Source organism: Chrysochloris asiatica, unplaced genomic scaffold (genome assembly GCF_000296735.1).
Source record: "Chrysochloris asiatica unplaced genomic scaffold, ChrAsi1.0 scaffold00060, whole genome shotgun sequence".
Lineage (NCBI taxonomy): Eukaryota > Metazoa > Chordata > Mammalia > Afrosoricida > Chrysochloridae > Chrysochloris > Chrysochloris asiatica.
Window position 1 is genome coordinate 7,888,475 of NW_006408578.1, and position 22,390 is coordinate 7,910,864.

General features: G+C 40.5%; 1 protein-coding gene across 1 annotated transcript in view; it reads right to left on the minus strand.

Annotated features, from left to right (window-relative positions):
- SYCP2L (synaptonemal complex protein 2-like) overlaps positions 1 to 13,125 on the minus strand; it is a 126,338-nt gene extending 113,213 nt beyond the window's left edge. The window contains exons 1-9 of the mRNA XM_006864123.1: positions 13,060 to 13,125; positions 11,960 to 12,097; positions 11,758 to 11,874; positions 10,414 to 10,518; positions 9,977 to 10,001; positions 8,461 to 8,546; positions 8,270 to 8,358; positions 1,507 to 1,541; positions 460 to 602 (exon numbers count right to left, since the gene is read on the minus strand). Coding sequence (XP_006864185.1) covers positions 460 to 602; positions 1,507 to 1,541; positions 8,270 to 8,358; positions 8,461 to 8,546; positions 9,977 to 10,001; positions 10,414 to 10,518; positions 11,758 to 11,874; positions 11,960 to 12,097; positions 13,060 to 13,125 — 804 coding nt within the window. The remainder of the gene's footprint in view (positions 1 to 459; positions 603 to 1,506; positions 1,542 to 8,269; positions 8,359 to 8,460; positions 8,547 to 9,976; positions 10,002 to 10,413; positions 10,519 to 11,757; positions 11,875 to 11,959; positions 12,098 to 13,059) is intronic.
- Between the last annotated feature and the right edge of the window lie 9,265 nt (positions 13,126 to 22,390).

Consider the following 22,390-nt stretch of genomic DNA (forward strand, 5'->3'; position numbering starts at 1 on the left):
GTTAGCACTTAGCAACAATAGATATCCGTATCTGACCTACAAATGTTCTGTTAGCATTATCCTCAAATAGTGTAACTGTGTGTGAAACAAACTCTTTGCAGCTCTCTTTATCAGATGGCAATAATCACAAGAGGAGGGCATCATGTCTGGTGAAGTAAAGGAACAGCGAGAGCAAGGGAGACCCTTGGTGAGATGGACTGCTAGTACAGCCTCGGCAATGGACTCAAACATGCTGGCCACTTTGAGAACGATGCTTCACTCTGGTAGACACAGGGCAGCCACGAGTCAGAGATGATCAAGGCAATAGTAACAGCAACACATGAAATAGGAAGTTTTAAGAATGAAAACTTAGTCACATGTTAAGTGACTTCTCTAAGCCAAACACACATGAAAGTACTTGAGAGGGGTGGTTCACTAAACACTGATGAGACACTGTTTATATATAAGGAGGAAGCTCACTGTCTCAAACTCCCCGTTGTCAATTTTTTTGAAAGCTTCAGCGATGTAATCATCTTCAAACCACTGATGTGCAAAGTCATCCCTTGGGTTTCCAGACACCAGTCTACATAATGCTTCAGAAATAGCAGCCTGCTGGTCATAATCTGAGTAAAAACACAGTAGACCAGGATAATTCTGGGCATGAAGAAAAACAACAGGAACGATTGCCACTTACACCAAGAAATCCCATCTTAAGAGTACTAGCAATATGTCCTCTGTCACAAACAACAGTATATATCCTGGTGTGATCATATTCATTTCAATTAGTTAAGAAACAGTAGTTGGAGAAAAAAAAAAATCTGAAAATCTATCAGCATATGCCACTGTATTAAGTAATAAATATCTCTCGGATTTGTTTCAGATATAGTAGAACAGTTTCCAAAAGGAGCTTTCCAAATAGCCAAAACAAGAATGAAGGAAAAGCATTCCCATGACAACAATTAAAATTCCAAGATATACTGTGCTGTTTTACAGTACATAAATTAAAATTCCATTTCATTATGTTTAAATCTCAAATAGTTTAAGGGTAAAGTGCAAGTTAGCCAAAGTGTGTGTACAACAGGATAGCATTTATATAATCTTTTCTTTAATTTGCAAAACTATGATACTTCTACATTTATTACATAGAGCAGTAGAAGCAGGCTTGTGAATGGACAATCCCAAGCTAAGGATCGCTCCCACCAGTGTAGAGGGGAACAGGAACAGAAAGAGGGCATGTTCACTGAGGACTTTGTTACTTTTTAAAAAAAGAAGATTTGAAACAAGTATGGCAAAACACTAACATTTCAGGAAACTAGTGGGTAAAAGTAAATGAATATTCACAAACAATTCTTAATAGTTTTTAACATACAGAAAACTCACATCCTAAATTACAAATAAAATCCTAGTTCCTGTTTTTAATTTAACCACAATTTCATTCCCCATAATTCCAAGATGCTCACAACAGCCTCCTTCCCTCCATGCCCAAGATTTGTTATTCCGAAATTTAAAATTCTCAACACTACTTACCACCAGCAGTCATAATAGTCCTTGCAAGGTCTTTCCTGAAACATTAAGATAAATAACCTGTTACTGAAATGAACATCAACAGGCAAAATACATCAGTCTACTGTCATGAAACATAAAAACCAAGAAGGACATTTCTGACAACTGTTTCACATTCAGCACCCAGCATTGATCACAATTTCCTCAGATGTCAACATGAAACTTTAAAGGAAAAATCTTCATGCTTATATACTATAACCCATATGTATCTACCTGGACCCCTGCTAGGTGCAAATTAAGTATGCACTGGACTATTTTCCTTTAGGTTGGTATTTCAAACTCACCCAGCAGCGCTGTGGAAGAAACGCCTGGCAACTCGCTTTCAGAAAGATAAGGAAACCCTATGGAGCCATTTTACTCAGTACTTGTGGGGGGTCACTATGAATCAGAATCGACTCAGTGGGAACAGGTTTCTTTTTTTTTAAATACATTTTTTATTTTAAAAATTTATTTTAAAAAATATGGTATGGTGCTTCAGGATAAGCAATGGACTGGTAACTGCAAGGTTTGTGGTTCAAACCAACCGGCTGCTACTCAGAAACCCTAGATAGAGTCGCTGAGTTGAAAGCAACTCAACAGTACCCAACAACACAACTACCAGACACTCTGATGTTCCATTTCTCCTTCTGTAAAGCGAATTCAATCTGATGGTCTCTGAAGATAGACCCAACGTTAAGATTACGGAATTTTATTAACACCTCCCCAGCCTGTGAAGATTATACATTATACTTTTTGCATCCTAACTTTGACAGCTGAATGAAAATCTAAACTTTAATTTAGAAATATAATGGGATTAAATTATTACATTATTGTACACCTCACAGATTCCCATGTTGTATAGCAGAAATACTACTTGTTAGTACAATAATAATTTTTTTAAGTAGGAAATAATCAACTTTTATGTTAAAGAGTTTTAAGAAAGCTTGTGATACTTTAGTTTCTGTTAAAAAAATCAATTGTATTGTTACATGTTGTTGTAGTGGTCGTTAAGGGCAGATGAGTCTTTCTGACTCACAGTGACCATAGATAGGGTTTCCAAGGAACAGCTGGTATAAGTCTGAACTGCCGATCTTGTGGTTAACAGTCCAGTGCTTACCCTACAGTGTCACACCAGGAATTCTACTGACTATATGTTGTTGTTGTTATTAAGTGCCATCAAGTCATTTCCAAGTCATTACATGGATGCCTTCTAATAAAACCAATGATAGTTCTATTTAATTTTATGTTTGCAGTTTCACCTCTGACTTACAACATATCCCAGACTTTCTAGAACCCACAAACCATAAAGTAGAATGATCATGGGATTAATTTGAAAACTTAGAAAGAAAGCAACAGGTCAGCTGCTCTCTAAATCTTAATATACCATTAAGAGTAATGATTTTACTAAAGCCATGATTAGATGCAATTTCAAAACATGATACTGATCCCAATGTAGGAAACAGGGTGGTGGCACCTCAAAAACTTAACTTAGGTTTAGATTTACTAGAACTCATGGATAATTTAGTTGATTTTCACTCACCCCACCTCTACAGGATGGAGTGAAACTCCACAGATATTCCAAGACCTTGTATCTTCATGGGAGCAGAGTCTCATCTTTCTACTGAGGAACAGCTGATGGGGTCTGAATTGCCCGACCCCAAGGTTAGCAGCACAACAGATATCCCACTGCACTACAACCCAACAATTCTACTCCTTGATCTATACCCCAAAGAACTATAGCAGACACTTGTACACCAATGGTCACTGCATTATTATTCACAAGACGTAACAGGTGGAAATGACCCAGGCAGCCATCAGTAGATGGATAAGCAGAAAGTGGTGTGTAGCCACACAAGCTTTTCAAGAAAAATGACTTTTTCTTAATCCATGCTACAACATGAACATTGAGAAAATTATGCTGAATGAAATCAGACAAACACAAAAGACAAATATTGTCTGATCTCGCTTATATGAAATATCTAGAATGATTGTCAAATGCACAGAGATGAATGTTTATCAGTGGTTGCCAGGAGCTGAAGGAAGGGAAGGAAGATCAGGGAATAATGTGCTAGGGGTATTGAGTTTCTGCTCGGGGTGATGAAAATGTGGTGAAAATAAATTATGGTGACGGTTGCACAATGTTGTTGTTAAGTTCCTTGGAGTCGGTTCCGACCCATCGTGACCCTGTCTGTAGAGGGTTTCCGAGGCTGTAAATCTTTACAGGATCAGAAAGCCTCATCTTTCTCCCGCGGAGAGACTGGTAGTTTCGAACTGCTGACTTTGCAGTCCGCAGCCCGATTCGTAACCACTATGCTACCAGAGCTCCTTGGTTGCACAATACATGATTGTAAATATAATTGTTGTTTAGGTGCCATCAAGTCAGTACCAACTTATAGCGACCCTATGCACAGCATAACAAAACATTGCCTGATCCTGGGCCACCCTCACTACTGTTGCCACACTTGAGTCCACCGATGCTGCCACTTGGCCAATCCATCTCATTGGGAGGTCTTCTCTTTTTCTCTGACCCTCCACCTTACCAATCATGATGTCCTTTTCTAGCGACTGGTCCCTCCTGACAATATGTCCAAAATATGAGAGACAAAGTCTGACCATCTTGGGCTCCAAGGAACACTCTGGCTGCACTTCTTCCAATGCAGATCTATTGGTTCTTTCGGCAGTCCATGGCACTTTCAATATGCTCCTCCAACATCACAACTCAAAAGCATCAATTCTTCTATGGTCTTCCTGTCCAGCTTTCGCATGCGTTATGAGGTTACTGAAAATACCATGGCTTGGGCCAGTGCACCTTAATCCTCAAGCTGACATCTTTGCTCTTCAACACTTTAAAAAGGTCTTATGCAGCAGATTTGCCTAATGCAATACGTTGTTTGATTTCTTGACTGCTGCTTCCGTGAGTGATGAGAGTTGATCCAAGAAGAATGAAGTCCTTGACAACTTCAATCTTTTCTCTGTTGATAAGAATGTTTATTGGTCCAGTGGTGAAGATTTTTGTTTTCTTTACATTGAGATGTAATCCATACTGAAGGCTGTGCTCTTTGATCTTCAGTAAATATTTAAAGTCCTCTTCATGTGCAGCAAGCAAGGTTTTATCATCTGCATATCGCAGGTTGTTAATGAGTCTTGCTCCAATCCTGACTTCATGTTTTTCTTCATATAACCCAGCTTTTCTCAGATTATTTGCTCAGCATACAGGTTGAGTAAGTATGGTGAAAGAATACCTTGTCACACTTTAATTTTAAACCATTCAGTGTGCCCATGTTCTGTTCAACACCATTCCTCTTCAATTTGTCATTTCTAGCATAGTAAACCATGTGGTCATCAGATTCAAAACGGCCAATACCAGTCCATTTCAGCTCATTAATGCCTAAGATATCAATGTTTATGCATTCCATTTCATTTTTGACAACTTCCAATTTTCCCAGATTCATACTTTCTACATTCCATGCTCTGATTTTCAATGGATGTTTACAGCTATTTCTCTTCATTTTGAGTTGTGCCCCATCAGCAAATAAAGGTCCCGTGGGCTTTTCTCCCCTGTGCTTTAGTCCATTTGTGTCATCAAGGTCAACTCTACTTTGAGGAGGCAGCTGTTCCTCAATCGCATTTTGAGTGCCTTCCAATCTGAGGGGCTCATTTCCTGGCACTATATCTGACAGTATTTCTCTGTTATTCATAAGGTTTGCAGTGACTAAATATTTGGAAGTAGTTCGTCACTCTTTCTCCCTAGTCTGTCTTGGTCTGGAAGCTCATCTGAACCCTATCCACCATGGGTGACCCTGCTGGCATTTAAAATACCGGTGGCATAGCTTTCAGAATCACAGCAACTCACAAGCCACCACAGTACAACAAGCTGACAGACGAGTGGTGGTTAATTGTCATTAGGCACCATCATATCAGTCCTGACTCATAGTGACCTTATATGTACAATAGGACAAAACATTGCCCAGTCCTGAGCCATCCTAACAATCTTTGTTACAGCTGAGTCCACTGCTGCTGCGACTGTACTGGTCCATCTCATTTGAGGGTAATACCATTAAATTGTACCCTTAAAAATGATTAAAATGGCAAGCTTTATGTTACATTGTTGTTGTTAAGTGCCGTCAAGTCAGTTCTGACCGATAGTGACCCTGTATTGGGTTTCCGAGGAGCAGCTGTTGAGCTTGAACTGCCAACTTACAGTTTAAATGACTGCAGTCTGGCACATTAACCCACAGCTCCACACCAGGAGTCCATTAGGGAGCTTCAAAAAGTTTATGGAAAAAGCCTGTCTAGACGGGACTGGTGAAAGGAGATGGAGATAAGACTCTTGTGGTTCAATAGTGAATAATTGCTATCAGGACTGATTGTGAATGTTAAAAAATGTAAAGGTAGATGTTTTGTAACAAAAGGAGGGGAGTGGTTGATCTTGCAGTCCATGAGCAGAGGACCCTGGGACCATCAAGGGAGTGGAGCTCAGGACCCTGTTAAGAGAAGCAGAGTTGCCAGAGATGGAGGCAGAGAAGATGACATGGAGAAACAGCGCAGCTGGGGACTCTAGACTCAAGGAGGGAGAGGACATACCCTTTGGTTGTTTGAATGGTTATATAGTCCCAAGTGCTTCTATATACATCCAAAAAAAAAAAAAAACAGGGATTGGCTAGAGAAAAAAAAGAATGTTTAGATAAATCAGTAAACAGAAAACCTTTGTACTCATTACAAAGAAAAGGAATCTTTAAAACTCCTATAACAAAACAGAGGGCAACAAAGTGTGAAAACATTGAACAAGTCAAAGCAATAAGAAATTGACTAAGATGCCACTTTATGCAAGATAATCAATTCCAGAGTAGTTCAAGATAACCGTAAAAGCAAAAGTCATGTCAAATTTATATTTATTTGTAATATATCCTTTAATGTTTTGTGATTTGTTTAAAATAAAGTTTCCTCAGAAACAGAAAAAAAAGTGTATGGAAAAATGTAATTGAAAGATAATGGAATTTTCCCATGAACTTTTTGAAGCTCTCTTCTATATGCTTAATTTTATGAAGGCCAGGTGGCACAATGAGTAAGTGTTCAGCTGCTAATCAAGAGGTTAGTGGTTCAAGACCGCCCAGCAGCTCTGCAGTTTCTCAAGAAAGACCTGGTGATTTACTTCTGTAATGATGACTGCCAAGAAAACCCTAAGGGGCCGAGTTCTCCTCTATCTCCTTAGACTCCTATGAGTCAGAATCAATTCTTCATCAGCAATCAACAACAACATGTTTAACTATAATAAAAAAAAAAATTTAAATAAACATGATGCTGGGTTTTGTTCTTTCTCTGGTTGTACATTACCCACCTTGCTCCAAATTCCATATCCGAAGAACTCAGGCAAATGTGGCTTGGTCACCAAAGGAAAAAAACATCCAACACTTGTAAAGACAACATAAACTCCATGTCCTGTTGGTATACCCCTCCTAACTGGTGACAAGGTTATGTGGTAATCACTTTAAATGACTGCTTTGTTAAACTTCTTTAACATCTCTATCATTTTGTTGTTTTTATGTGCTGTTGATCCATTCCGACTCACAGTAACCCTATATAGGGTTGCCAAGGATCAGCTTGTGATTCACAGTCCAGGGCTGATCCTACAGTGCCACACCAGGGTGTGGCGCTGTGAGTTAATGCACTGGACTGTAAAGTCGGCTTGAGCTGCTGTAAGGCTGCCATCTTGGAAAGCTTTTACAGAGTCGGTATGAGTCGGAACTGCATTGGTGGCCCTTACCAACAACATTGCTGTCTCCAGTTTGTAGTGGTTACGAATCGGGCTGCGAACCTAAAGGTCAGCGGTTCGAAACTACCAGCTGCTCCGCGGGAGAAAGATGAGGCTTTCTACTCCCGTAAGGATTTACACCCTCGGAAACCCTGTACAGGGTCGCTATGGGTCGGAACCGACTCGACGGCACATAACAACAACAACAACAACAACACTGAAGTTCAGGACGTACTTTCCTGTACACTCACAACTGGCTTGCTTTGTGCCTTCAAGCTGGTTCTGACTCTCACAGTGACCCTGTGTTAAGGTTTCTGAGACTAAATCGTTACAAAAGCAGGAATCCTTTCTCCCCATAGAGTACCTGGTAGACTCGAACTGCTGACCTTGCAGTTAGTAGCCTGACACATAATCCACTACTGCCATCAGTCTCCTTAAATTCACAAATAGCAAAATGCCAAAGGAGTCCTGGTGTGGCGATGTGGGTTAATGCACCAGACTGCAAAGTCGTTTGAACTGCAAGGTCGGTGGGTCCAAGCTCACCAGCTGCTCCTCGGAAACCCTATATAGGGTTCGCTATGGGTTGGAACCGACTCAACGGCACTTAACAACAACAACAACAAAATGGCAAAGCCTGCTTTTAACCCAAGGAGTGTGGCTTGAGGATTCAAACTCTCACCATTCTATAGCAAATGACTAACTCAATTCACATTCACAATGAAAAAGTTATTCACACAAGTGTTTCTCCTTACAAATTGAAAGGAAAAGCCCGTAACACTGAAAAAGAACTTGGCAAAGTCTAGCTGGTTTTCCTTGATCCTTCCTTCATTACCTGACATAGAACCCAGGTCATAATAGGTGTAACAAAGCATTTCTTAGAGGAAGCAAAGAAGAAATCAGCTAGAATGTACACAGCTTCACTTTTATAGATGAAAGTATTATCAATGAGAGATTTTGCTCTCACCACATCAAACAATTGAGAACAAGGTCACTCACATAAAATCACATGGGCCTTTTAACAGACAGAGTTTTTTTCTCGCTTCCTGAGGTACAGTCTCCAAAATGCAGTTCAAGGTCCTCAGAGCCTTTTGTGAGGAGAAGATATTCAGGATGGGGAAACAAGACATAGATCATTATAAAACTTTCTCTGAGCTTCTGTTACTGTTAACACATTGTGCGCAACTCACCTCCTGCCCAATCGAATTATTCAGCGACTTTTCTGTCATCAGGAACCCTAAACTAAATATGAAGGAATCCAACATCTGAGTTTTCCCTGAAAGCATAATTTTGATGATTAAAACTTATGCTAATAAGATGATCCCTACACAACAGGAGTCATGGAAAAAAACAAAAGAAATATGGGAACAGCAAATTTTTCAGAAATTTCATCTGAATCTTCACTCAATTCACAACAAAAAGTTTTTATAAAATAAAAAATTATAATCTGGGCAAGAACAAATTACAGCCTGCTTCAAATTACAGGGACCCCACCCTAAGTCCCAATATCCTAGAAAATAACAGCAATATACACAAAGAGTTACTGTTCCTGGTGATTATCATATTCCCAGCAAGACTCCCTTTTTTTGAATGGAATACACAAAGTGTGAAAGCCATTTCCTACACTTTCCCGTTGTTTCCATGTGATCCTCTGTGGTGGTTGTGAAACGCTGCTTCGTTGGTTCATAGAAACGCGTGAAGATTCATAGAGACCCTGTGGCCCATTGCTTCACCTACAGCACCACCCAAGTTCTTCTGTGTGCTCCTCATATTTGTGTATTTTGTAAAAATAAAAATGTTATACAGTATTGGACTAACACAGAAGCAGACACTGTTTCATAAGTGTTGCTCTTTAATTAATAAGGTAATCAGAGAAACCTCAGCTTCTACTTAACTTATCAGAGGTCTTCATAAAGTTTGTGGAAAAAATGGAGAAAAAAATATTGGAATTTTCCCCAAAACTTTGGAAGCCCCCTTGTGTATCAGCGCATAGTATAAATGAGGGTATATGGCAATGTTATATGCTTATTAAATATTAAGCATCTGATTTCATTTACTCCTGTTAAATATGAAATAACAATGGTGTGCAGATGTATGATTTTGATATATTAATTATTTAACACTGGGCTCATGCATAAATTTCCAGTATTAAAATTTCCTCAATGCAAGATGGCACCCATTGTAGGATTTAGATGCAATAACAAATTTTCAAAAAGAAAAAAGATGTATCCTATGAAAAAAGACCTCTTAATTTAAGATGCCTCAATTTATGAAGTGCTCCAATACTTTAAAGGCTTTTAATCTATGATACCATTAATTCAAAATGTCCAATTACTTTTAACTGGAGCCACAATGAACAAAATTATAAACTTCTAAGATTTCACCTCTTCCATGTTTGAAGATATAGGCACTTCAACCAGCTCCAAGCTAAATCAGCAACAGCTGCACAGGCTGGTTTACAATGTAAAATACACTCTTCACACCTGAGTCAAACTAAGTAGACAAATGGTATGTCATATTGAGCTAAGTAAAAATTCACCTCAGGTAATCAAAGACATTCAACATCATTATTATTCTAAGCAGTCACTAAAGTCAAATCATAATTTCTAAACCAATTTTACTTTTCTATCTTATTTAAATATTTGTTTCTCTGTATCAAAATAGTCTACTAAGGAAGAATTTTAAGTAGGCAAATAATGTACTTACCTTGATTACTATTCCTTGAAATAATCTAAAAAAAAGGTGAGTATAAAAATTAGCATCATAAACAATAACTACATTGATGCTTTCATTTCTGGAATAGGTGGAAAACTTTTACATAGTGAAGTCTATTTGAGTTCAGTTAATCAGCTTATCACCCTCAATTAGGTAAGTAATATATTTGCATGTCTCAAAATGAATCATCTCATTTTTCTATAACATTGGATATGTTGGTTAAATATGTGCATATATCTGTATTTATCTACCTACCTATACAATCAATCTCAATTTCTATTTCATATATCTTAATAATGAAATATGGGAGTCTACTAGCAAAGAAACCAAGATGGCCTCAATTACTGAAATGAGGAATAGCAATCACTTGAAGATTTCTGAAAATCAACAATGGTATCTGTTCCTGAAGCATCCACTCCCATCCTTACCACTGCTGTGTCAAAGAAGTCTTTTATGGCCGTAACCAGGGATATGTCTGCGGCTTCATCTTCCTTAGTGAGAAATCTGACTGTCTCTTCAAGCCAGGAAACCATGTGCACAGAAAAAGACACAGAGGCTGAATCATGCCTGATGAAGTAACTAATGAAAAAGTATTCAATAGAATGTCAACAGATAGCACACCCACTATTTTAAAGACCTTTTTTCTATTCTACATCATTTTCAATTAGATTTGGTTCTAGAGGCCTCCAGCTTTAGGATTGAGTTATACTGCTACAAGTTGAAATGAGTCAATTCTCAGATATGAGCAAGAATTGGGAGAGTTCACTAGGATTGGTTAGGAAAAGTCCATATACTGGTTAGTGGGAAATGTTTGGAGCCCTTCAGTGAGGTCAACTATTAAACATGCTCAGCTGCTAACTGAAAGGCTAGAGATGGCAGTGCACCCAATGGTGCTTTGGAAAAAAGCCTGGTGATTGATCAACTGCCCAAAATATCAGCCATAGAAAACCTAATGAAGCACAGCTCTACTCTGACACAGATGGGGTGGCCAGGAGTTAGAACTCACTTAACAGCAACTGTAACATGTAGTAAATGAGGTTTTAAAAACTGATGAGCCTCTCCCAATTCAAGGGAAGTTCTTGTAATCTGAGAGCAGTAAAATATAAATTATCAAAGGATGGTGGTTATAATAAATCTGTCTCAGGCCTGGCTACTTTTTATTTATTCATTTTTGCCAAAATCGTCCAAGCTAATCACAGAATCTCTTCTTCTCTAAGAGCAAACATGCAATTTCACATTAAGATACAAGTACTGGGTATAATTTAGGATGTTGTTATTAAGTGTCATTGAGTCGTTCTCAATTTATAGCGACCCAGTATAGGATTTCTGAGGAACAGCTGGTAAGTTTGAACCACCAACCTTGTGGTACAAACTGACCTTGCAGTTGAGTGTTTATCCTACAGCTCTACACCAAAACAAACTTCTATAAATCCTTCTAGAAAATATGTATTCAGTAAAGTAAAGGCCATGTTTAGACATTTTTGCTGAGACTAGTCACTCCTAGAAAAAAAGAAAAACATCTTGCATGTACACTAAAAACTAGCTGTTTAAGGGCACGTGTCTGACTTATATCCTGTACACCATGCAAAGCATCCTGCAGAGCACATACATATGGAAGCGTGGGCTAAATTTGTCTCTAGTGCATCTACGCAATATGCATCAGTACCAATCTATGTCCTAATTTAATTCCAAAGGAACTGAAAATACCAAACTTGACACTTTAGTTCTACACGTTATCCAAAGTTATACCAAATTCAAATTGTGACACTTATCTTTGGGATCAGCCCCTGCTGAATTAGCAAAGGTTCTTCTGTGAGGTCATCCAGTAAGAATCTCTGAATACTCCTCAGCAACAGTGAAACATACGGAAACTTATTGTCATTCAGTTCCTAGATATTAGACCACATGAAATTAAAACACTTACAAATGATTATATGTTAGTATTCTGGTCACATGACAAAACAATGTACTTGCCTTATTTATTGATCTATCAAGCTGGTATAATAGAAGATGATCGTATTCTTGAGGAACATAGCTCTCTCTCTGTTGAAAGTATTCTTTTAATTTCCAATATCCCTTACCAAGGAATACATCAGTAATGCATGATTGAAGCTGGAAAGTTGATAGTTTACAAATTACCTTTTATGTTCAAGAACATGTTTCATAGTAAATTCCCAACTAATTACCATTATCAATAAAAATTCTGGGTTAAAGTAATATAGGACAAGCATAGAATAGAGATCTATATCTTGAAGTGTAAATAACCATTTACCAAGTGATTGACATTGTCTTGGTTTAAGACAGAAGTTCTCAAACTAGGGTTCCTGGGACACCAACAAAAGCCCTGGTAGAGTAATGAAGAGCTCAGCTGCTAATAGGAAGGTCAGTAATGTGAACCCACCAGTTGCTCGTTCCATATAAGAAAGATGTGAGTCCACTTCCCTATTGTGTCTCTGCTATGCCTTGTAATCAACTTCCAGGTGACTGGGAATGGTTTTGGGTTTTTTTTGTTTTTTGTTTTTTTTTGGTTTTGGAGCACCTGCAAGATCAGTTCAACCTGGGAACTTATTAGGGGGTTGGGCCTTCCAGATGATGCTGATAAATGCTCAAGTTTGAGAGCCCTTGACTTAAGGAAAACTATATTCTAATATAATATCGCTGCTGGAGTCCTGCAGGATAATGCCCAAGACTGCAAGGTCAATGGTTCAAACCCACCTGCCACTTCTCTGAAACCTTATACAAGGACACTATGAGTTGGAACCGACTAGATGGCACCTAACAACAAATTTGCTGCAGCTGCTGCATGCTGTCAAGTCAGTTCCAATTCATAGGGACCCTGTATAGGGGTTTCGATACTGTAAAACTTTACGGAGCAGAAAGCCTCATCTTTCTCTAGCAGAAACGCTGGTAGTTTTGAACTGCTGACCTTGAGGTTAACAGTCCAAAATTCATAAACTGCTATGGTTTATATAAAAACTTTATGTTCACTAATTTTAGAAATTCTAAAGCACTAAAATTTCAAACTCATTATCACTTAGTGACGTTAATGGAAGAAAAATTAATTCAAAACTTACCGATAAAAGCTGATAATAATTAGCCAAATTTAGTGATAATGAAATCGATCTTTTCTCCCTGAACATTATCTGAGACTTACTTCTAAGTATAGCTATGACAGTAAATAGAAAAGTACTGAAACCTTTACTCAACAGAAATACCAAAATGTGAAATTATTGTTTCTTGGCATATCTTCCATCTAGGTCTAAACGCTCTGAAGGTGGTGTTTCCAGCTCTCTATCCCTTCCTCCAGAGGAAACCTAAGCTCTTCAATTTACACATAACAACAGTTTTGGTGCAGCGCTGTGGGATAATGCACTGGACCGAAAAGTCGGTTTGAACCACAAGCCCTTCTTTTTAGTTCTAATTTAAATGGGGAAACATTTAAAATGATTCCATTTAGCAGACTATTTTCTTTTTTTAAGCTTTCACATAAGGAGTTGTTTTGTTTTTTTAAGTCAAAAAGTGTCATGTATTCTACAAATGTTCTCATTCAAACTTCACCACCCTCCTCAAAAGTTAAGTCTTTATTTGGAGATAAGAATACCAAGGCTGGGAAAGGTTAAGGGCTCTCAGGTGAACACAAAGCTGGGATTCATACCCAGATTACTCAAATAGAAACTCACACTTCACACCTCCCTCCCTCCCTCCAAATAAAGCTACATTCTGGCTTCTTTGGCTGAGCTCTATGCATCATCTAATGTATGGCAAATTCCTTAGTCTGACTCTGCCCCTCTTGAGTAAAGCTCTTCCGTGCCTCAGGGCCTCTGCACTGCCTATTCTATGCCTAACCAGCTTCACCCACCATTTTCCCTAGGGCTTTGCTTCTTGTCACCTTTCAGACCACAGTTTAAACTGCCTTATCTTGGTGTGGCATTGTGGGTTAACGCACCAGAACTGCAAAACCCTTTGAACTGCAAGGTTGCTAAGGGTCCAAACCTGAAGACATTTAACAACATCTTAAAGAGGCTAAGAGTCATTAGCCTCCAATACCCCAGATAATCTCCATCACAATAGCCTAGTTTTTCTTTTCTTTCTGGTTAACCTGTTTCTTGCTCCTGCCATGCCTGCCAATAGTAGTCCTGGTGTGACTGTAAAGGTCAACGGTTCAAACCCACCAGCCTCTCCTTGGAAACCCTATACAGGGTTGCTGAGTCAGAGCCAACTCAATGGCACTAAACAACAACCACCTGGCAGTTAACTCTGAGGGCATGAACTTTCTAGGTTCTAGTTCTAGCTCACTCAAAAACTCACTACCACCAATTCACAGCGACCCCGTAACGGGTTTCCAGGGCTATAAATCAATCTTTTTAAGGGAGCAGAAAGCTTCATCGCCTCCCTCAGAGCAGCTGGTGTGTTTGAACTGCCAACCTTTCAATTAGTAATACAATGCTTACACTACAGCACTACTAGGGTTCCTTGCTTTACCTACATTTAGAATAATGCCTGACATAACAGAGCCTAGACTAGGATGCTGGTGAAACAGTTGAAGTTAAAATGGATAACAATTTGGACATGGAAGAGGCAGAGATGCAGCAATGGAAACTGTTTCTGACTTGAGCAACTTGGCAGACCAACTATGTGATAGCTACCCAGGAAACCCAGGATTACTACCAGGCTACGTGTCAATGTTACATGTTGCTTACACTGTCGCAAACCGAAATGTGGAGAAATCAGGCCCATTAAGGAAAAATTGAAATTTTGTGAGTGAGGGTGGTAGTCACAAACCATCATTTTTGCTCTGTAGCACTTTACTGTGGTTAAGTGCCATTAAGTACATTCGAACTCATAGCACTCCTTCAGAGGGTATCCGAGGAGGGACTGGTGGTTTTGAACCAATGACTTTGTGTTTAGCAGTCTGGTGCTTATCCTACAGTGCCACACCAATACTCCTTTAATGCTTTGTTATTAAGTGATATCGAGTAGGTTCTGACTCATAGTGACCCTGTATAGGGTTTCTGAGGCGTGGTTTGTGAGTTTGAATTGCCAATCATGTGATTCAAACTGACCTTGCAGCCCAGTGCTTATCCTACACAAAGCTGGGGGGGGGGGGGGGGGCGGAATGCTAGTAAATCCAAGGTATTAAAAGTAAAAACTAAGACAAGTTAAAATATCTTAGTAAAGATCTTGTGCACACACACACACACACACACAAAGAACAAAAACTAAGTTTGATTTTTACCCAGAAAACATCTTGCAATATTCTACTCTTGGTTTTCTTAATAGATGGCAATGGACCTTTTTTCTGTATACAATTTTTTAAAAAAATTTTAAACATCTTTATTAAAAATTGCATTTCCAATTTTAAAAATAAGAAAAAAGGAAGGTTTTTATTTTTTCATGAATGTAACACCTTTTTATTTACTCATGTCATTGATTATAGGATTAAGTGAAGACACTACTTTTGTAAAACTTTCCCCAAGCTTTTTAACATATGCTGTGACAATTATTATACAAACTACTACAAGAAATACCATAAGACTAGTAATAAAAATAAATTTATACTCTCTAGAGTGATGACTGAAAATACGAAAAAGTTTTGGATAATCTTTTCAGAATGAAATTTTATACAGTTTAAATAAAAAGGTTCTTTCAAGCCCAATTAAGAACTTTACGCTTTATGTTTTTGATTTAGCTAAATTTTAAATGTTAACTCTAAAGACTTAAGTGCCATAAAGTCATTTCTGACTCATGTTGTAGTTGTTAAGTGAGGTCAGTCAGTTCCAACCCACAGCGACCTTGGTATGGTGTTTCCCAGGAGCTCTTAGTGAGTTTGAAGTGCGGGACCTTGTGGTTCAAAGTCCTTCGTCTCAATAGAACTCTTAAAACTTTGTTGTTGTTACTGTTAAGGGTTGTTAACTTTAAGACTACTATGTTGTTGTTAAGTGCTGTTAGTTGGTTCCCACCCAAAGTGACCCGGTCCATACAGGGTTTCCAAGGAGAAACCGGTGAGCTTGAACCACTGACCGACCATGCTGCATGTTCAAGCTGACTCTGCAGATCAGTGAACTAACCCACAGCACGACACCAAGACTCTGACCCAGTATAGGGTTTCCAAGAAGCAGCTTGTGAATTTGAACTGCTGACCGTGGTTAGTAGAATTCAGTGCTTACCTAACATCGCCACATCGGTCCCATGCTTATGGCCACATTCACTCTAAGACTCTTGTTGCCGTTAAGTGCTGTGGAGTCCGTCTGCTCATAACAACCCTGTATAGGGTTTCTAAGGAGCGGCGGGTGAGTTTGAACTACTGACCTTGCGGTTCAAGTCCAGCGTCACACTAGGACTCTAAAACTTTGTTGTTGTTGTTAAGTGCCATCGAATCGGTTCTGACCCATAGTGACTCTGTATAGGGTTTGCGAAGAGCAACTGGTGAACTTGCAGTTCAAACCGACCTTGCGGTCCAGTGCATTCAGTCCCACACCAGGACTGAAATTTAAAAGACCCAAGGCCAACAAGAACCACAAGCTAAGTGGCCCTTGGGTCTAACTTCCAGGTTTTCATAATACTCGGCGGACTCACCTGTACTCACTTCAACCCAACAGTTCATTGGAAAATGTAATACACAAAAAGTGTTTTTAAAAATCTCTACTAAAGAATTGACTTTTAAGAAACCTATTTTAAGTTTAGGAGCTCCGGGAGTGTAGTGGTTACGAATCGGGCTGAGAACCTCAAGGTCACCAATTCGAAACTACCAGCTGTTCTACTGCAGAAAGATGCTCCCGCGTAAAGATTCACAGCCTCGGAAACCCTGTACAGGGTTGCTGAGTCGGAACCGACTCCACCGCACATAAAAACCTTTTAAGCTTAGAGTTCGATTTCTTTACGAGTTTGACCAAAGCCCTTAAATGTCAGCAAATTTTAAACTCGACACAGCACTTAATAAGGTTATTTGTAAACATGAAAAATAAGGCAAAGTTAAATATCTAAATCCTGATTTTTTTTCTTTTTTTACTAGCCAAGTAAGTATTCAGTTAGACGAAAGACTTAAAAGTAGGAACTATGGCTGAACTTATTTCCGGCCTCGGAACAGAGTCGCTATGAATCGGCACTGACTCCAAAGCACATAACCACCATCACCACGGCTGAACTAAGCCCCCTGGGTCAGGAGCACCTTCGGCATTAATTTGCAATCCTGGTAGAAGAAAAAGAACCCTGTTTGTGCAATTAAACGTTGGGCTGAGAATTGATAATCGATCCGAGGTTGAAATCTACCAGTCTCTCAGCGGTAGAAAAATAAAGCTGTACCGTAAAAATATAGTCTTGGAAACCCAACTCCGGCCTATAAAGTCGCTGACAGTCACAAGCTACTCACTGGTAACTAACAACAGGTTGGAGTCAGGGGTTGGTTAATCACTGTGCACATTTTACATACACAAGGCGGGGGGAGGGCTGGAAAACATCCGACTAACTTGAAAAGTACTACCTTCCAGACTCCAGAGAGTTCCCTTTTCCTATTCTGCCTCATAGTCTCATTGAAAGCTGCCACAACAAAAGGCCCCTGTGGCCCGTCCCTTGCCTGCTGTACTGCACACGCTGTCCCTGGGCGACATGCGAAGGCTCTGCACACTCCAGGCAAGCACCTCCGGACTGATCACGCTCCAAGGTCCGGGCGCCACCTAGCCTCCTGGGACAAAGATAGAGAGAAGGCCAGGGTTTGTTGGCCGCCGAGACCCTCCCGAGGTCACTCACCGCCCGCCGCATCCTGCAACTCGCAGTCGGACTCAGCTCCGGTTCTGACGGCCCGGATTTAAGGCAGCTGCTTCTACTCCACGCTCTTAAATTAACAGCAGCTGGTGTTCAGCCTCCGTACGCCGGGGCGCCTGGGGCCACGAGCACCTGGAGTGCGGATGACTACAGGGTCGGAATCTCGGGCAGAACTCGCTTCCGAAATCTCCTAGCACCTTTTGTTTGAATTTCCTAGAATTGTGTGCAAGTAGGTAGTCGCCCGCACCCAAGTATCCTGGGCCTGAAGGAAAAGTTGTTACTCCCAGGATATGGAAAAATGTACTTTAAATATTCTTTGCATTCGAAATTCCTAACCGATGGGGGTCCGTCCCCTCTTTGAAAACCTACCTCCGGCTTTCACTCCACTTTTAAACACCTTCCGTTCATTATTCAGCCTTTGGAACTAAAACCCAAAATTGTGAATAAATTCCTGATATCACATAAAAAGAGTGTGTGCTTTCTTACTTTGTTTTAAGTACCCTGATTGTACTCAGTGGGGGAAAACAAAGCAAATATTTTCATCCAATTTTGCCTTTCAATGCCTCAATCCCGCAGGTCTGAAGCCAGCAGCTGGCGCCCTGTAGCGTTCTCACAGTGGCAAAAACTAGTTAGTAGCTCCTGAGTTTTCTTTAACAAAAGTTTTCTTTAAAAAACAAAAATGACACCTGAAACCGAATCATACTTTAAGTAAAACCCGACCTGCTTTACAACTACATACAATGGGTAATTCGTGCCATGTTTCCCGAAGGCATTTGTTTATATCAAAGCAAAACATAACCAGAATCCCTGTTAGTAAACTCAGGATTGCAACGCGCCTTCAGTACATTCAAATCTGCTTATTTTTAACCATGTCATTTCTTCTTCTGGCAAAGATAATGTAAATACTCTTAAAGTATCCCTGGTGCTAACTGAAAGGTCGACTGTTCGATTCCATCTGCAGCTGCATGGGAGACAAAAGTGATAGCCACCTTTACAACCTTGGAAACCCTCTGGAGCAGTTATACTCTGTCATGTAGAATCACTAGGAGTTAAAGTGCTACTTTAGAGACTATAATAAATTTTACTTTAGAAACTATAATACATTTTTCTTAATTTTAGACAGGATCCTGGTGAGGTGATGTAGGATAAGCACTAAACCACAAGCTTGGTTTGAAGTGCAAGGTCACCGGTTTAAACCCACCAGTCACTCCTGGGAAACCCTATACAGGGTCACTATGAGTCGGAACCGACAAGAAGGCACTTATCAACAACAACTTTAGAAAAATTTAAACTGAATTATTTTCATACATCTGGGGGAAGTATTTCTTCCCAAACTCTAAAGTTGTAAAAAGGTATTCAAATAGTCTGGTAAAAATAAAGATAATAAACAACTTATTTATTTTATCTATTTTCATTTGGGTTATCTTCTTTGCTAATGTTTTATACCCATACATAATTTGGGGCAACCTAGAATATATGTTATTATATAATTATTCTCTAAATATGGTGGAGGCTTTATGGCATGCCTTTGGATGCCAGAATCCATTAAGAAATAGTATCTGATTAATCAAATAGTGTTTCTCATTAAAAACGTCCTTTTTTTTTTTTTTTTTTAAGGTGGTGGTGTGTGGTGGAGTGGGTTCCGATTCCTCGCATTTCTTAGGGTTTCTGATGCTGTAAATCTTTAGGGAGCACAAAGCCTCATCTTCCGCGTGGTGGGTGCTCAATTTGTAACGCTAAAGGCTGTCTTGGAACATTATAAAAGCTTGGGGACGAACTATTCTAACAACGTTTATCTTATCGTTAAGCAATAAGACAATACATGAAAACAATATTGATTCGGACGCATAGTGAGGCAAGGAGCTGCTGGTTGAACTGCCAACCTTGTTAGTGGTCCAGTGATTGTCATACAGGACCACAATAATTATGCATTCTTGGAGGTAAGTTTAAATGACTATTCTTGAAGTTTTATCTTTAAGTATTTTATAGTTTAAATGACCGACAACCAACACATTTGATTTGTGTAAATTAAATGAAGTGTCAACAGCTGTAATATTTTAAAAACAAAACAACGGCAGGAGTTGCGGGATCTTGGGCAGTGGGGTTAATAGAAAAGTCGGTGGATGAAACTATTGGGAGAAGAGAAGATATATCTCTCGTGGTTTCCTCCTAGACCTTCATGGTGACCATTTGAGAGCGATTTAAATCGTAAGTCCTAACTGGCATGACCTTTCAGGAATAGGAAACTGCAGAGAAGGAGAGTTTGGTTTAAATAAATGGAAGAAGAAAGCGTGCGAAATTGCCTTCTCCCTCCGCCTTCCCCCCCCTCCCCCCGAAGTTCTGCCCAAGTTTGCTGCTCCGAAATTGGCTTCGTCGTTGAATTGTCTTGTCGTTGAATTGTCTTTTCAAAGCAAAATGATGCCCTTGTTTGAGACTGTTTGGCACAGACTAGGGTCAACAGTCTCTAGCCTGGGCGCTCAGCCTCCGCCTCCCCCGAAGCATCTGTCGGTGCGCCTGAGGGCGCTCAGTGGGGCCAGTATGGGATTCTTAGACCACGTGTTTGGATGTGGGCTTGCAGAATTGTCCTCTTAACAGTGCTCTTATGTTCAGGACGAGTTAGGGCTGGGAAAGGGAGCTGGGAACTCCGGGAATTCGTCTGTCTTCCCTGCCCAGGCTTAGATTCAAGTGGGGGCCAAAATCGACATAAATCGTTTCAATCGATTTCTTTTATTGGGCACTTCCTAGTACCGGATCCCCCAAGCCAGGTCAAATGCTCAGGTGAAGAAGGCGAGAGTTTTCCTAGCCCTGGGAAGACCATAGCGTCCTCCACTTAACCTATTCCCCGCTAGGGTCTGCTGGACTGAGGTCAATACGATTCTGTCTTTTGGCGTGGTATACCTACAGCAATACCAATGAAGACAGTGGTTTGGTTTGGGGATTATTCTCGGGGGGGGGGGATTATTCTTTTTTAAGAATTATTTCAGGTGGGTGGCAACTGAGCCCTTACCGAATTCCAGTCACTTCTTTAACATAAAAGAATTGGAGGCTCAGAGAGATCCACTGCACAGAGAGAACTGTGTGCCCTCGATCAGAGCTCACCACCCTTCCTCCAAAATCCCGCGGACTCAGTTCCGGGCTCTCCCTCTCCCCGCCCCACCCCTGTCCACCCCCACGCCTTAGGCCAGAATGCAGTGTTTGATGCTCCCTGGAACTCTCAAACAGGTGAGCACCACCTCTGGACATGTAAGCAGGAGGGTCCTCTAAGCAGTTTTATTAACCAAGCAGTTTCCTTCACCAATTGTGAGAGACCATTTAGCAAGTCAAAACAAATTCTTTCTTATTTCAGAGCTTCCATGGGTCAAGGAAGAGCCTTGGTGTGGTGCTGCGGGTAAATACGCCGGGACTGCAGCATCGGTTTGAACCGCAAGGTAGGCGGTTCAAGCTCGCAAGCCTCTCCTAGGAAACCCTACAGTCGATATGAGTCGGAACCGAGTCCACGGTACTTAACAACTACACAGGTTAAGGCAGACTCTGAGTTTGTTCTGCTGAATGTAGAAAAAGAAGAAATGGGGGAGGGATGACGGAGCAGATTGTAGATAAACTTTCATCATAGAAACCATTGGAAGGTGCAGTTGTCATTTTCATGGAGCGCCATAAAGTATTAAAATTTAAGAGCTTGCCTTGTATTTTTGTGCTGATGTAATGGTAAAGTGGACTCCTGGTGTGGCACTGTAGGGTCAGCTTTTCAAACCCACCAGCTGCTCATCAGAAACGCTATACACTGGTCACTAAGAGTTGAAACCGACTCCACAGCACTTAACAACAACAACACAATGGTGGTGGTTATGTGCTGTGGGGTCGGCTCCTACTCATAGAGACCCTGTACAGAATGGTAAAGGTATATAAAAGATGCTGTTAGATGTTTGGACCGGGGCTGCTTCTCACAAGCGTCATTTTTCATAGAAATGCGTCTGCTTGGAAGAGCTAGGAATAGGCCCAAAGAGGACGCTCCCCAAATGGAGAGGTGGACACCATTAACTGGACTGAGACACGGTGGCCAAGGATCCTTTATGCGATACCTACTCTGTCTCGGAATTGAGTTTGCTCTCAGGGGACTTTGCTAGAAAACCCGCACCTCAAAAACCTCCACAAAAGCCTGTGGAACCTTAGAATTGGGCGCGGTTAGATAAAGTGGTTTCAACTTCAAGGAACCATTCCAACCCACATCCCTTTAATATCTTCAGTTTCCTTTATGCCCCAAGAGCTCAGCTCAACCTCCTCCTCCGTCCCTGATTCTGTCTGGGAGGAGAGTGACTCTGCATCGCTGGCGTGGCTGCGGGGCGCAGGCTGCGCGGAAAGGCGGGGCGCGGGGAGGTGTAGCTTTATAAAGACGCGGGCAGCCTCCCCGCGCACCGTCGCTGAGGTCCAGGTGGAGAGTTTTCAGCACTGTGGATAGGGCCGCCTCTGGATTTCTAACAGCTCGCTCTCTTTTTCAGTCTCTTTCCCTCCTCCCCACATACAGACATACACACAGGAATAATTCACTATCTTTTTAAAGAGGAAAAAAGTCGCCTGGAGCACGTCTGGCTTTTTTTCTTCCCTCTTTTCAGGATCCTAAGCTGAGAGTTGAGCGAGGTGGAACAG